The sequence below is a fragment of the Chelonoidis abingdonii genome, chromosome 11 (assembly GCF_003597395.2).
Source record: "Chelonoidis abingdonii isolate Lonesome George chromosome 11, CheloAbing_2.0, whole genome shotgun sequence".
Lineage (NCBI taxonomy): Eukaryota > Metazoa > Chordata > Testudines > Testudinidae > Chelonoidis > Chelonoidis abingdonii.
The window spans coordinates 2,678,310-2,691,172 of NC_133779.1; the positions used below are offsets into that span (position 1 = coordinate 2,678,310).

General features: G+C 57.5%; 1 protein-coding gene across 1 annotated transcript in view; it reads left to right on the top strand.

Annotated features, from left to right (window-relative positions):
• The first annotated feature begins 2,509 nt into the window (after window positions 1-2,509).
• Window positions 2,510-12,863, top strand: part of LOC116838915 (ryanodine receptor 1-like) — a 36,354-nt gene continuing 26,000 nt past the window's right edge. The window contains exons 1-2 of the mRNA XM_075071238.1: window positions 2,510-2,551; window positions 4,378-4,398. Of these exons, the coding sequence (XP_074927339.1) occupies window positions 2,510-2,551; window positions 4,378-4,398 (63 nt within the window). The remainder of the gene's footprint in view (window positions 2,552-4,377; window positions 4,399-12,863) is intronic.

The window sequence follows — 12,863 nt, forward strand, 5'->3', positions numbered from 1 at the left end:
CGGGGGCAGTGGTGGTCGTGCGGGAAGAGAGAGACAGGACTGCGGGCTTCGTACCACGGCTTTGGAGGTGGGAGGGGCAGTGTGGTGTGAATCTGAAGCCAGAACACCTGGTTCTATCCCAGGTTCTGCCACTGGGCCGAACCCCTCCATCTCCCGTCCCCCACCTCTGTAAATGGGAAGCCGCCTCGGGGGCTGAAGGGGCTGGGGGTGGGCTACAGGCTCGGGGAGGGGGACTACAGCTGGGGGGTAATGGATCTCACCCCATTGTGACTGTGCTATCGTCAAGGAAATCGACTCCAGGATCCTGACTTGCCAGCCCCTTGCTCCATCCCCTAGATCCCGCTTCCCCTGTTGTAACTAGGGTGGGCAGATTCCTGCAGAGCCCACAGCCCCCGCACCATGCAACACAGTGAACAGACACTGCCGGGTCCCCCCAAAATGCCCCTCCCCCCTCGCTGGGGGGAACAGGGCAGGTTCTGCCCTCAGGCCAGGGGATAAACAAGTCTAGAGCAGCCACCGTGCCCATGGCCTCCAGGCTCGCTGGGCACCGGCCCTGCCCGTCAGAAGCGGGGGGACTCCCCCACACGCTGGCTCTCCCCTAAACCAGTGCATGGACGAGACAGCCGGCCCCCAGCAAGCGTCAACGGAGTCACTCGGATCATCCCAACCGCTGGCAAGGGCCAGGTCCCGGCTGGTCAGCCTGCTCTGCCAGGGCTATTAGCCCCTGGGCTGCAGGGCCGGGCGAAGCTCAGAACACGAGAGAGACCCGGGTGGGGGGGCGGCACATCCAACCAACCGAGCAGCAGGCGGGCGGTGCCAGCCAGGTTGTCAGAAGAATGACTCAGGAACAGAATCATCCTGCAGGGCACCCTCGCCTCCTTCCTACACGGCCTCATTAGCCGCACACCTGGGAGTTTAGAGCCGGGGCGGGGGGCGGGATGGGCGGCAGTCAGGTCTCCTGGGTTCTCTCCCAGCCTCTGGGGTGTAGCTGCAAGGGGACTCCTGGGTTTCATTCCGCACCCCAACGTCACCCTGGGTGAAGCGCAGGGAGCTTTTCTATACCGGAACCCTCATCCTGCCTGGGATGCGCCACCAGTCTGGGGCGGGCGCCAGGGCTGGTGAGCAGACTGCCTGCATTTTAAAGACCGGGAAGTGACCGGGATACCAACAGCCCTTAAAAACGGCAAAAGCAGGCAGAGCAGTCGAAGACAGCCAGCACTGAGCGAGGGGGTGGGGGGTCGCGGCTTCATTTCGGGAGGGGACCCCCCTGTCATAGGGGGAGCAGAGCTCAGTGACCCACCAGCACCTGGGGCTTCATCGACGGCAGTTAGATGCAGTTTTCTCTCCACATGTCCCAGTCAGGCCCACAGCACCCAAATGTGACTGCCCTCCCTCCTACCCCTCCCTCGCCTCCCCTGCTATGCTTTTCCCTCCCCACCTTCCCTCCAGGACCATCAAGGGCATTCCCACCCCAACCCTTCCCTCCCACCCACATAGGGTGCTCCCTCCGCATTGGCTCTGCCTGGGCCAACTCCAGTTACAAGCAACGCTATTCACAGGGCGAAGTCGGGGCAGCCCCCGCCTGTGCAACAATTCCTCCCCCTGAGGATTCAGGCCCCCCCCCGCCTCCACCGAGCAGGCACAGCAATGGGGGGCCCGTCTCCTGCCCTGGCCTAGGAGAGGGGTGGCACCGGTGCCTACATAGTCCAAGCCCTACCGCCGCACATCATGCAGGCTGTGTCGGCCTACTGCCCACGTGTCTGGCACCCAGCTGCACTCGGCCCATCCACACACCCCGCCCTCCCCACAGAACCAGGCCTCCTCCAGAGCCTCTGGGTCCTCAATATACCAGGCCCAAGGGCACATACCACTACAACCACGCCCGATATGAAGTACACCTTCCGAGTCCCCACACCGAGAATCAGAGGCCTGTCACCCGGTGCTGCCAGCACCTGGCCGAGATCAGCCCCACATGGTCGGGTGCTGCCCAGACCCCCACGAGATCAGGGCCCCGTCGTGTCAGGCACTGCCCAGACCCCAACCAAGAGACAGTCCCTGCTCACACAAATCGACGCTCCTCACCACCAGAGGAAGGATGATCATCCCTGTTTATAGATGAGCATACTGAGGCCCGGAAGGCCAAAGTGACTTAGCCAAGCAGCCAGGAGCTAAGTGGGCAGAGGCCCGAGAATTGAACTAAGATCCCTTCGGCCCCAGCCAGAGCGCCGTAACCCCAGGCCCCTCCCCCTCTAAGACACAGAACCCCAGTAGGAGCAGCAACACGTGCCCCTGGCATGGGGAACTGGGGAACCTGGCATGAGCATGGGGACTGGGTTCAGAGGGTCCCTGAATACGGGTGAGGGTGGCCCCAGGTGCAAGGAGAGGGGGGGGCGGACCCGCAGGACCCTGGCACTCAGTGATGAGGCTGGCACCTTGGGCTTCAGCGCCTGCGAGGGGGACGAGAACCCAGCCCACGGGAGACAAGCAGGGAGGGGAACATCCAGCATCCATGGCCGCCGCGCCCTCCACCAGCACCTCAGGAAACAAGCGGGTGCCCCACCCTGGCCTGACCCAGCACGACAGATCTGCCCAAGCGCCAGGCCCCAGACTGCCCTGCCCCAGGCCCCTCGCAGCCAGACTCCAGCCCAACTGCGGACCGGGTAGAACCCAGCTCCGCCACAGGACCAAGCCAGAGTAGCACAGGAGTCAGGGGGCCAAGGTGGGGCGGTTCCTGCCCCAGCTCACGTCGCACCACCCCAGAAAAGCCCCGGACAGCGGGCATCCCCAACCTGAAAAGGCCGCCGGCCCACCGCGAATGGATTTAAAGAAGACGCACGCGGCTCAAATGAGACAGCTCCATCTCGGGGATCCACGGGAGCACTAATTATCCGCGCCACCATAGCAATTACTGAGCCCCAGCGCTGACCCCCCCGCCTGGCCCCAGCGGGCGGCACCGCCCCACTCCTGCCCGGGAACGGTTTTAGACAAGCATGCGAGGAAATGGGGAATTTCTGGCTGTGCCTCCCCAGAAGCCTCCACAGTAGAAGCAATAGGGTGTGCCCCGGGGCTGTTTAAGGGACGGAGGTGGTCGGGGGGGCTGGTTCTGGAGATAAATGGCGACGTCCCCCCGAAAATTGCCCTCCATACCCCCCAGCTTAGGCCAGAGCTTAATTTGGCGATCCTGCACCTGTCAAGAACACAGGTTCTTAGCAGCAACCCAGCATACGTCTGCGATATGCTGCTGGTGGGCTGTGCATATGGGGCGACCGCCACGGGCCCCCCACCGACACTCCCACAGTGCGCCTGGCTCGCTGCTAACCGACTCCCCTCCCAGAGCTGAGGACAGAACCCAGGAGTCCTGGCTCCCAGCGCCCTGTCTCTAACACGCAACTACACCCATTACTTCTGGCTTCCCAGAGCGTGGGAGAGAGACCCAGGATTCCTACGGCTCTAGCCCCTCTGCTCTCAAAAACCACTATGAACCATCACTGCCCACGGGGTCCCAGAAACTCTGGGACCCCCATTGCCCCGCTTCCCCTCTCCCCAGCATCACTGTACACCCCAGGGAGTCCAAACACCATAAGGCTGATGGCACAGCCTGGGACGGAGAGAGGGCTCCCTTTCTCCCAGGCAATGCCCCGCAGCTTGTCCCCCAAGCTCACTCGTGACCACACTCATGGTGTCTAGGCATCTCTGCGGGCGGCGGACGGGAGCGACTGCTCCAGGATGAGAGCAGATTAGCAGGTCGGGGGCAATCTGCGGGGAGAGGGGGACAGGGTCAGAGAGGGTCGTTGCCGCGCCCATGGGGACCAGACACGCGCTAGGGGGGCAGGGAAGGGGGAATGAAGCGATCAGGGAAGGGAAATGCAGGATAAGTCTCAGGGCTGGGTAGAACGGGCTGGAGCAGAACGAGGGGCCCATCCAGCCCAGGGGCCTGTCACCAGCTGCTTCTGAGGAATGGCCCAGAACCCCTGCCCCATGGGATATTCCCTCCTGACCCTCATGACGAACAGCCCTCGGAGGCCCCCTGGCTCCTCTGGGTCCCCTCTCCATTCTCTCTCTTGGGCTGGGCCCTGCCTTTTTGGTAGCCCTGCCGAGCACAGGAATGTCTAGTGGTGGGGAGTTCCCCAGGCCGCTGGCGAGTTGGGAGGAAAAGGACTGGCCCAGGCGGCTCTTTTGACTGTCCCCCCCCTTTCCCTTCACCCGCTGCCCGTGGGTTATCCTGTGCCCTTTGCTCAGGGAGAGGTGGAGCTGGGGAGAGTCTGCAGTGCCCTGGATGGGGGTCCCAGCCAGCCCCCCCAGGCAGGCATTCGGTTCATCTCTTCTCTTCTCCCTTTCTCTCTCCTTTGCTTCTCCACCCGTCTGCCGACGCTCTAGGGTGTCGACTTGGACAAGTGGGTATGTGCTGATTTCACTGCAGTGACCCCCCCGCTTCCTAAACACCCCCCACCATCTCCCATGTGCATCCGCTGGGGTTCCCACCTGCTCCCCCCGGCAGCTGCTCTGGAGAACAGAGCGCCCCCTTGGGAGCTAGGGTGGCCAAACGGGACCCCCGCTGTCTCGGCTAGAGCCCCCCAAGGGCCGTTCCCATGAGGCCAGGGCAGACACTGTCTCCTGAAGCTCTCACAAGCCCTTTTGATTTGTGTCCCAGAGGACGATGTTGATCATGTCGCTATGTTCAGCCACCGGAGGGTCCCCGAGTGCTTTGCCAATCGGATGATGCCCCACGGCCTCTGTGCCAGGCGAGTGTTTGCCTGAGTCCACACACTGAGTACGTGGCAAAACTAGAAAGGGGACCCAGGAGTCCTGACTCTCAGTCCTCCTGCTCTAACCACTAACTCCCAGTGCCAGGCATGGGGTCCCTGTATAACTAGCCCCTGTGCCCCACCTCGGAGCTGGGTGCATCTCAGCAGTGGGCGAGGGGTCCCTGTATAAATAGCTCCCGCACCCAGCCACAGAGCCATCTGCATCTCAGGGCCAGGCGAAGGGTCCCTGGATAAACAGCCCCCAGGCCCTTCCCTATAAATGGCTGCATCTCAGCATCAGGCAAGGGATCCCTGTATAAACAACCCCCATTCCCCACCCCAGAGGCAGCTGCATCCCAGCGCCAGGCGAGGGGTCCCTCACATACCATAGCACCGGGCCATGTTTTGAGATCCCTGGGTGGAATTAGGTGGTGGGAACAAAGGAGCCTCCATGATTCCCCTTTTACCCTGATTCAGACAAGGTGGAAACCCCAGCGCCTCCCCTGAGTTACCCTTTCCTTCCTGGCAGCCCTCCCCCCGCCCCCGGCACCCCCTCCATCCTTCGCTCCATCTCCCCATGACCCCTCCTCCCTCACTAGCCCCTCCCATTCCCAGTTGCGGTGCTGTTTTGATGCCATCCTCCACCATCCCTCCCTTCACTGCATGGTCCCTAAATGCCAACAGGCCGGGCCCCCCGGCGTGGGGCACTATGCAGAGCTGGGGGGTGGGCTGAGGCAGCACATCTTGTCTGCCCCATGGCCTTGCTCGGCATGCTGGGAGTGGAGGTTTCTGACGCAGGGTCTCTCTGAGCCTCTTTACCCCACTAGCAGTGGGTTGAGATGGCGCATGGCAGAGGGGCCAGGAGTGCTCATATAACAGAGTGGTACCATGCCCATATACAGCAATATGGCCCTTGCGACCAGCAGCTTATTATAGTGAAATAGGGAGCGTGCCAGGTCCACGTAATACTGATCACATTACTTCAATACAGCCCAGGCAATATTGACTGTATGAGATGACTCACGTAACACTGACCATATACAGCAATACGGCCCGGGCAATATTGACTGTATAAGATGGCTCACTTAACACTGAGCATATACAGCAATACAGCCCAGGCAATATTGACTATATGAGATGGCTCGCGTAACACTGACCATATACAGCAATATGACCCAGGCGATATTGACTATATGAGATGGCCTGCGTAACACTGACCATATACAGCAATATGACCCAGGCAATATTGACTATATGAGATGGCCTGCATAACACTGACCATATACAGCAATATGACCCAGGCAATATTGACTATATGAGATGGCACTATGCCAGACTGAAGCCGCACCTGCAGGCCGGAGATTCAGGTACGGATCTAGTCTGGCAGGGAATGCTGGATACCAGGTGATACCCCCTACGCCACTGGACCAATGGGCCGCACGCGATTGCTTTATTACCTGGCACCTGCCAGCTGAACAGTATCAACTGACCAGAATACATAGCAGCTCCGATTCTACAGTCCATAGGCCGATTACTAAGTGATACAGTCATAGTTTTAAGGTAATATGACTAGAATATACACGGTCACTACTGGCAGGCCACATTGTGGAGGCGATATGTGGTCCCTATTGCATGGGCATATTACTACGCTATACAGGTCACTACTGTACAGGCCTTATTACTAGAGTATATATGGTGATATGCCGGGCCAGTTATAGGGCCACCCACGACGTGTGATCATGATAACATGGGCCATGGCACGTGGTTCACTACCTGTGCCCTATCACCATGTATAATCATACAACGTGGTCTATTATATGATTATTAAACAGGAATAATACTATAATGAGGATTGTGCATGTTATGCCAATATTGCCCGGGCCTTATTGTTGTATATGATCAGTGTACACAGGCCATCTGTAATAGTCAATATTGCCTAGGCCGATGTTGTATATGGCAGTGTAATGCAGGCCACTCATACAGTTAATATTACCTGGGGCGTATTGCTGTATATGATCAATGTTACATGGCCATTTCATATAGTCAATATTGCCAGGCTGTATGCTGTATATGGTCAGTGTTTACGCGAGCCATCTCATATAGTCAAATTGCCTGGTCAATATGCTGTATTGGTCAGATGTTACACGAGCCATCTCATATAGTCATATGCCCAGGCTGTTATTGCTGTATATGGTCAAGTGTTACGCGAGCCATCTCAATAGTCAATAGCTGCCGGCCAATTGCTGTATATGGTCAGTGTTACACAAGCCATCTCATATAGTCAATATTGCCTGGGTCATATTGCTGATATGGTCAGTGTTATAGCAGGCCATTCATATAGTCAATTTGCCTGGTCATATTGCTGTATATGGTCAGTGGTTACCCAGTGCCATCTCATATATCAATATCGCCTGGGTCATATTGCTGTATATGGTCAGTGTTACGCGAGCCATCTCTATAGTCAATGCCGGGCTGTATTGCTGTATAGCTCAGTGTTAAGTGAGCCACTTATACAGTCAATATTGCCCGGCCGTATTAGCTGTATATGCTCAGTGTTACTGAGTCATCTCATACAGTTCAATATTGCTGGGCTGTATTGAAGTAATGTGATCAGTAATTACGTGGACCTGGGCACGCTCCCTATTTCACTAAATAAGCTGCTGGTCGCAGGGGCCATATTGCTGTATATGGGCAGGTACCACTCTGTTATATGAGCACTCCTGGCCCCTCTGCCATGCGACATCTCAACCCACTGCTAGTGGGGTAAAGAGGCTCAGAGAGACCCTGCGTCAGAAACCTCCACTCCAGCATGCGAGCAAGCCATGGCAGACAAGATGTGCTGCCTCAGCCCCACGCCCCAGCTCTGCATAGTGCCCACGTCGGGGGCCCGGCCTGTTGCGATTTAGGGACCATGCAGTGAAGGGAGGGATGGTGGAGGATGGCATCAAAAACAGCACCGCAACTGGGAATGGGAGGGGTAGTAGGGAGGAGAGGGTCATGGGAGATGGAGCGAAGGATGGAGGGGTGCCGGGGCGGGGGGAGGGCTGCCAGGAAGGAAAGGGTAACTCAGGGGAGGCGCTGGTTTCCACCTTGTCTGAATCAGGGTAAGGGGAATCATGGAGGTCCTGTTCCCCACAATTCACCCAGGATCTCAAAACATGGCCCGGTCTATGGATGTGAGGGACCCTCGCCTGGCGCTGGATGCAGCTGCTCTGGGGTGGGGAATGGGGGTTGTTTATACAGGGATCCTGCCTGATGCTGAGATGCAGCCATTTATGAGGTGGGCCTGGGGCTGTTTATCCAGGACCCTTCGCCTGGCCCTGAGATGCAGATGGCTCTGTGGCTGGGTGCGGGAGCTTTTTACAGGGAACCCTTCGCCACTGCTGAGATGCACCCAGCTCGAGGTGGGCACAGGGAGTTATACAGGACCCCATGCCTGCACTGGGAGTTATGGTTAGAGCAGGAGGGACTGAGAGTCAGGACTCCTGGGTCCCCTTTCTAGTTTTCCACGTTACTCAGTGTGTGGACTCAGGCAAACACTCGCTGACAGAGGTGGGCATCATCCGATGGCAAAGCACTCGGACTCCGTGGCTGAACATAGCGACATGATCAACATCGTCCTCTGGGACACCAAATCAAAGGGCTTGTGAGAGCTTCAGGAGACAGGTTCTGCCCTGGCCTCATGGAGAACGGCCCTTGGGGGCTCTAGCCGAACAGCGGGGTCCCGTTTGGCCACCCTAGCTCCCAAGGGGGCCTCTGTTCTCCAGAGCAGCTGCAGGGGGAGCAGGTGGAACCCAGCGGATCACATGGGAGATGGTGGGGGGTGTTTAGGAGCAGGGGGGTCACTGCAGTGATCAGCACATACCCACTTTCCAAGTCGCACCCTAGAGCGTCGCAGACGGTGAGAAGCAAAGAGAGAGAAGGGAGTAAGAGAAGAGATGAACCGAATGCCTGCTGGGGGGGCTGGCCTGGGACCCCCATCAGGGCACTGCAGACTCTTCCCAGCTCACCTTCCCTGAGCAAAGGGGCACAGGATACCCACGCGGCAGCGGGGAAGGGAAGGGGGGACAGTTCAAAAGAGCCCGCCCTGCCAGTCCATTTTCCTCCCAACTCGCCAGCGGCCTGGGGAATCCCCACCACTAGACTCCTGTGCTCGGCAGGGTACCAAAAGGCAGGGCCAGCCCAAGGAAGAGGAATGGAGGGGGACCCAGAGAGCCAGGGGCTCCGAGGCTGTTCGTCATGGGGTCAGCAGTGGAATCCAATAGGGAGGGTTCTGGGCCATTCTTCGAAGACAGCTGCGTGACAGGCCCTGGTGTGCCCGTTTGAACTCAGCCCGTCTACCCACGCCTGAACGTATCCTGCATTTTCCTCCCTCATACCGCTTTCCCTATCGCTGCCCCCTAGCCCCCCATTGCCCCCGTCTCCCCCTCTCCCCGCATCCTGTACACCCCCAGGGAGCAAGACACCTTTAGGTGTGAGACAGCACTTGGGACGGAGAGAGGGCTCCCTTTTTCTCACCAGGCAATGCCCCCGCAGCTTGTCCCCCAAGCTTCACTCGTGACCAACCTCATGGCTGTCGCCAGCTCTCTGCAGGCGGGACGGAGGCGACTGCTGCCAGGAGAAGCAGAAGATTAGCCAGGTCGGGGGACAACTTGCGGGGAGAGGGGGACAGGGTCAGAGAGGGTCTTGCCGCGCGCCATGGGGACCAGACACGCACTATGCCAGACTGAAGCCGCACCTGCAGGCCGGAGTTCAGGTACGGATCTAGTCTGGCAGGGGAATGCTGGATACCAGGTGATACCCCCTACGCCACTGCAACTGGGCCGCACGCGATTGCTTTATTACCTGCACCTGCCAGCTGAACAGTATCAACTGACCAGAATAATAGCAGCTCCGATTCTACAGTCCATAGGCCAGATTACTAGAGTATACAGTCATAGTTTTACAGGTCATATACTAGAATATACACGGTCACTACTGGCAGGCCACATTGTGAGGCATATGTGGTCCCTATTGCATGGGCATATTACTCGACTATACAGGTCACTACTGTACAGGCCTTATTACTAGAGTATATATGGTGATATGCAGGGCCAGTTATAGGGCCATCCCACGACGTGTGATCATGATAACATGGGCCATGGCACGTGGTCACTACCTGTGCCCTATCACCATGTATAATCATACAACGTGGTCTATTATATGATTATTAAACAGGAATACCATCTATATGAGGATTGTGCATGTTATGCCCAATATTGCCCGGGCCTTATTGTTGTATATGATCAGTGTTACACAGGCCATATCTGTATAGTCAATATTGCCTAGGCCGTATTGTTGTATATGGTCAGTGTAATGCAGGCCATCTCATACAGTTATATTACCTGGGGCGTATTGCTGTATATGATCAATGTTACATGGCCATTTCATATAGTCAATATTGCCCAGGCTGTATTGCTGTATATGGTCAGTGTTTACGCGAGCCATCTCATATAGTCAAATTGCCTGGTCAATTGCTGTATATGGTCAGTGTTACACGAGCCATCTCATATAGTCAATATTGCCCAGGCTGTATTGCTGTATATGGTCAAGTGTTACGCGAGCCATCTCAATAGTCAATAGCTGCCGGCCATATTGCTGTATATGGTCAGTGTTACACAAGCCATCTCATATAGTCAATATTGCCTGGGTCATATTGCTGATATGGTCAGTGTTATCGCAGGCCATCTCATATAGTCAATATTGCCTGGGTCATATTGCTGTATATGGTCAGTGTTACCAGGCCATCTCATATAGTCAATATCGCCTGGGTCATATTGCTGTATATGGTCAGTGTTACGCGAGCCATCTCTATAGTCATATTGCCTGGCTGTATTGCTGTATAGCTCAGTGTTAAGTGAGCCACTTATACAGTCAATATTGCCCGGGCCGTATTAGCTGTATATGTCAGTGTTCTGAGTCATCTCTACAGTCAATATTGCTGGGCTGTATTGAAGTAATGTGATCAGTATTACGTGGACCTGGCACGCTCCCTATTTCACTAAATAAGCTGCTGGTCGCAGGGCCATATTGCTGTATATGGGCATGGTACCACTCTGTTATATGAGCACTCCTGGCCCCTCTGCCATGCGCCATCTCAACCCACTGCTAGTGGGGTAAAGAGGCTCAGAGAGACCCTGCGTCAGAAACCTCCACTCCAGCATGCGAGCAAGGCCATGGCAGACAAGATGTGCTGCCTCAGCCCCCCCCCAGCTCTGCATAGTGCCCCACGCCGGGGGCCCGGCCTGTTGCATTTAGGGCCATGCAGTGAAGGGAGGGATGGTGGAGGATGGCATCAAAACAGCACCGCAACTGGGAATGGGAGGGGCTAGTGAGGGAGGAGGGGTCATGGGAGATGGAGCGAGGATGGAGGGGTGCCGGGGCGGGGGAGGGCTGCCAGGAAGGAAAGGGTAACTCAGGGGAGGCGCTGGGGTTTCCACCTTGTCTGAATCAGGGTAAAGGGGAATCATGGAGGCTCCTTTGTTCCCCACTAATTCAACCCAGGATCTCAAAACATGGCCCGGTCTATGGATGTGAGGGACCCTCGCCTGGCGCTGGATGCAGCTGCCTCTGGGGTGGGGAATGGGGGTTGTTTATACAGGGATCCTGCCTGATGCTGAGATGCAGCCATTTATGAGGTAGGGCCTGGGGCTGTTATCCAGGGACCCTTCGCCTGGCCCTGAGATGCAGATGGCTCTGTGGCTGGGTGCGGGAGCTATTTTACAGGGACCCTGCCCACTGCTGAGATGCACCCAGCTCCGAGGTGGGCACAGGGTAGTTATACAGGACCCCATGCCTGGCACTGGAGTTATGGTTAGAGCAGGAGGACTGAGAGTCAGGACTCCTGGGTCCCCTTTCTAGTTTTGCCACGTACTCAGTGTGTGGACTCAGGCAAACACTCGCCTGGACAGAGCGTGGGCATCATCCGATTGGCAAAGCACTCGGGACTCCGGTGGCTGAACATAGCGACATGATCAACATCGTCCTCGGGACACCAAATCAAAAGGGCTTGTGAGAGCTTCAGGAGACAGTGTCTGCCCTGGCCTCATGGAGAACGGCCCTTGGGGGCTCTAGCCGAGACAGCGGGGTCCCGTTTGGCCACCCTAGCTCCCAAGGGGGCGCTCTGTTCTCCAGAGCAGCTGCCGGGAGCAGGTGGAACCCCAGCGGATGCACATGGGAGATGGTGGGGGGTGTTTAGGAGCAGGGGGGTCACTGCAGTGAAATCAGCAACATACCCACTTGTCCAAGTCGACACCCTAGAGCGTCGCAGACGGTGAGAAGCAAAGAGAGAGAAGGGAGAAGAGAAGAGATGAACCGAATGCTGCTGGGGGGCTGGCTGGGACCCATCCAGGGCACTGCAGACTCTCCCCAGCTCCACCTCTCCCTGAGCAAAGGGCACAGGATAACCCACGGGCAGCGGGGAAGGGAAAGGGGGGACAGTCAAAGAGCCGCCTGGCCAGTCCTTTTCCTCCCAACTCGCCAGCGGCCTGGGGAACTCCCCACCACTAGACATCCTGTGCTCGGCAGGGTACCAAAAGGCAGGGCCAGCCAAGAAGAGGAATGGAGAGGGGACCCAGAGGAGCCAGGGGCTCGAGGGCTGTTCGTCATGAGGGTCAGGAGGGAATCCATGGGGCAGGTTCTGGGCCATTCTTCAAGCAGCTGGTGACAGGCCCCTGGGCTGATGGGGCCCCTCGTTCTGCTCAGCCCGTTCTACCCAGCCTGAGACTATCCTGCATTTCCTTCCTATCGCTCTTCCCTTCGCTGCCCCCTAGCCCCCCATTTGCCCCGTCTTCCCCCTCTGCCCCAGCATCACTGTACACCCCAGGAGTCCAAACACCCATAAGGTGATGGCACAGCCTGGGACGGAGAGAGGGCCTCCCTTTCTCCCAGGCAAGCCCCCGCAGCTTGTCCCCCAAGCTTCACTCGTGCCACCTCCATGGTGTTCGCCAGCTCTCCTGCAGGCGCGGACGGAGGCGACTGCTCCAGGAGAAGCAGCAGATAGCCAGGTCGGGGGACACTTGCGGGGGAGGGGACAGGGTCAGAGAGGGGTCTGCCGCGCCTCATGGGGACCAGACACGC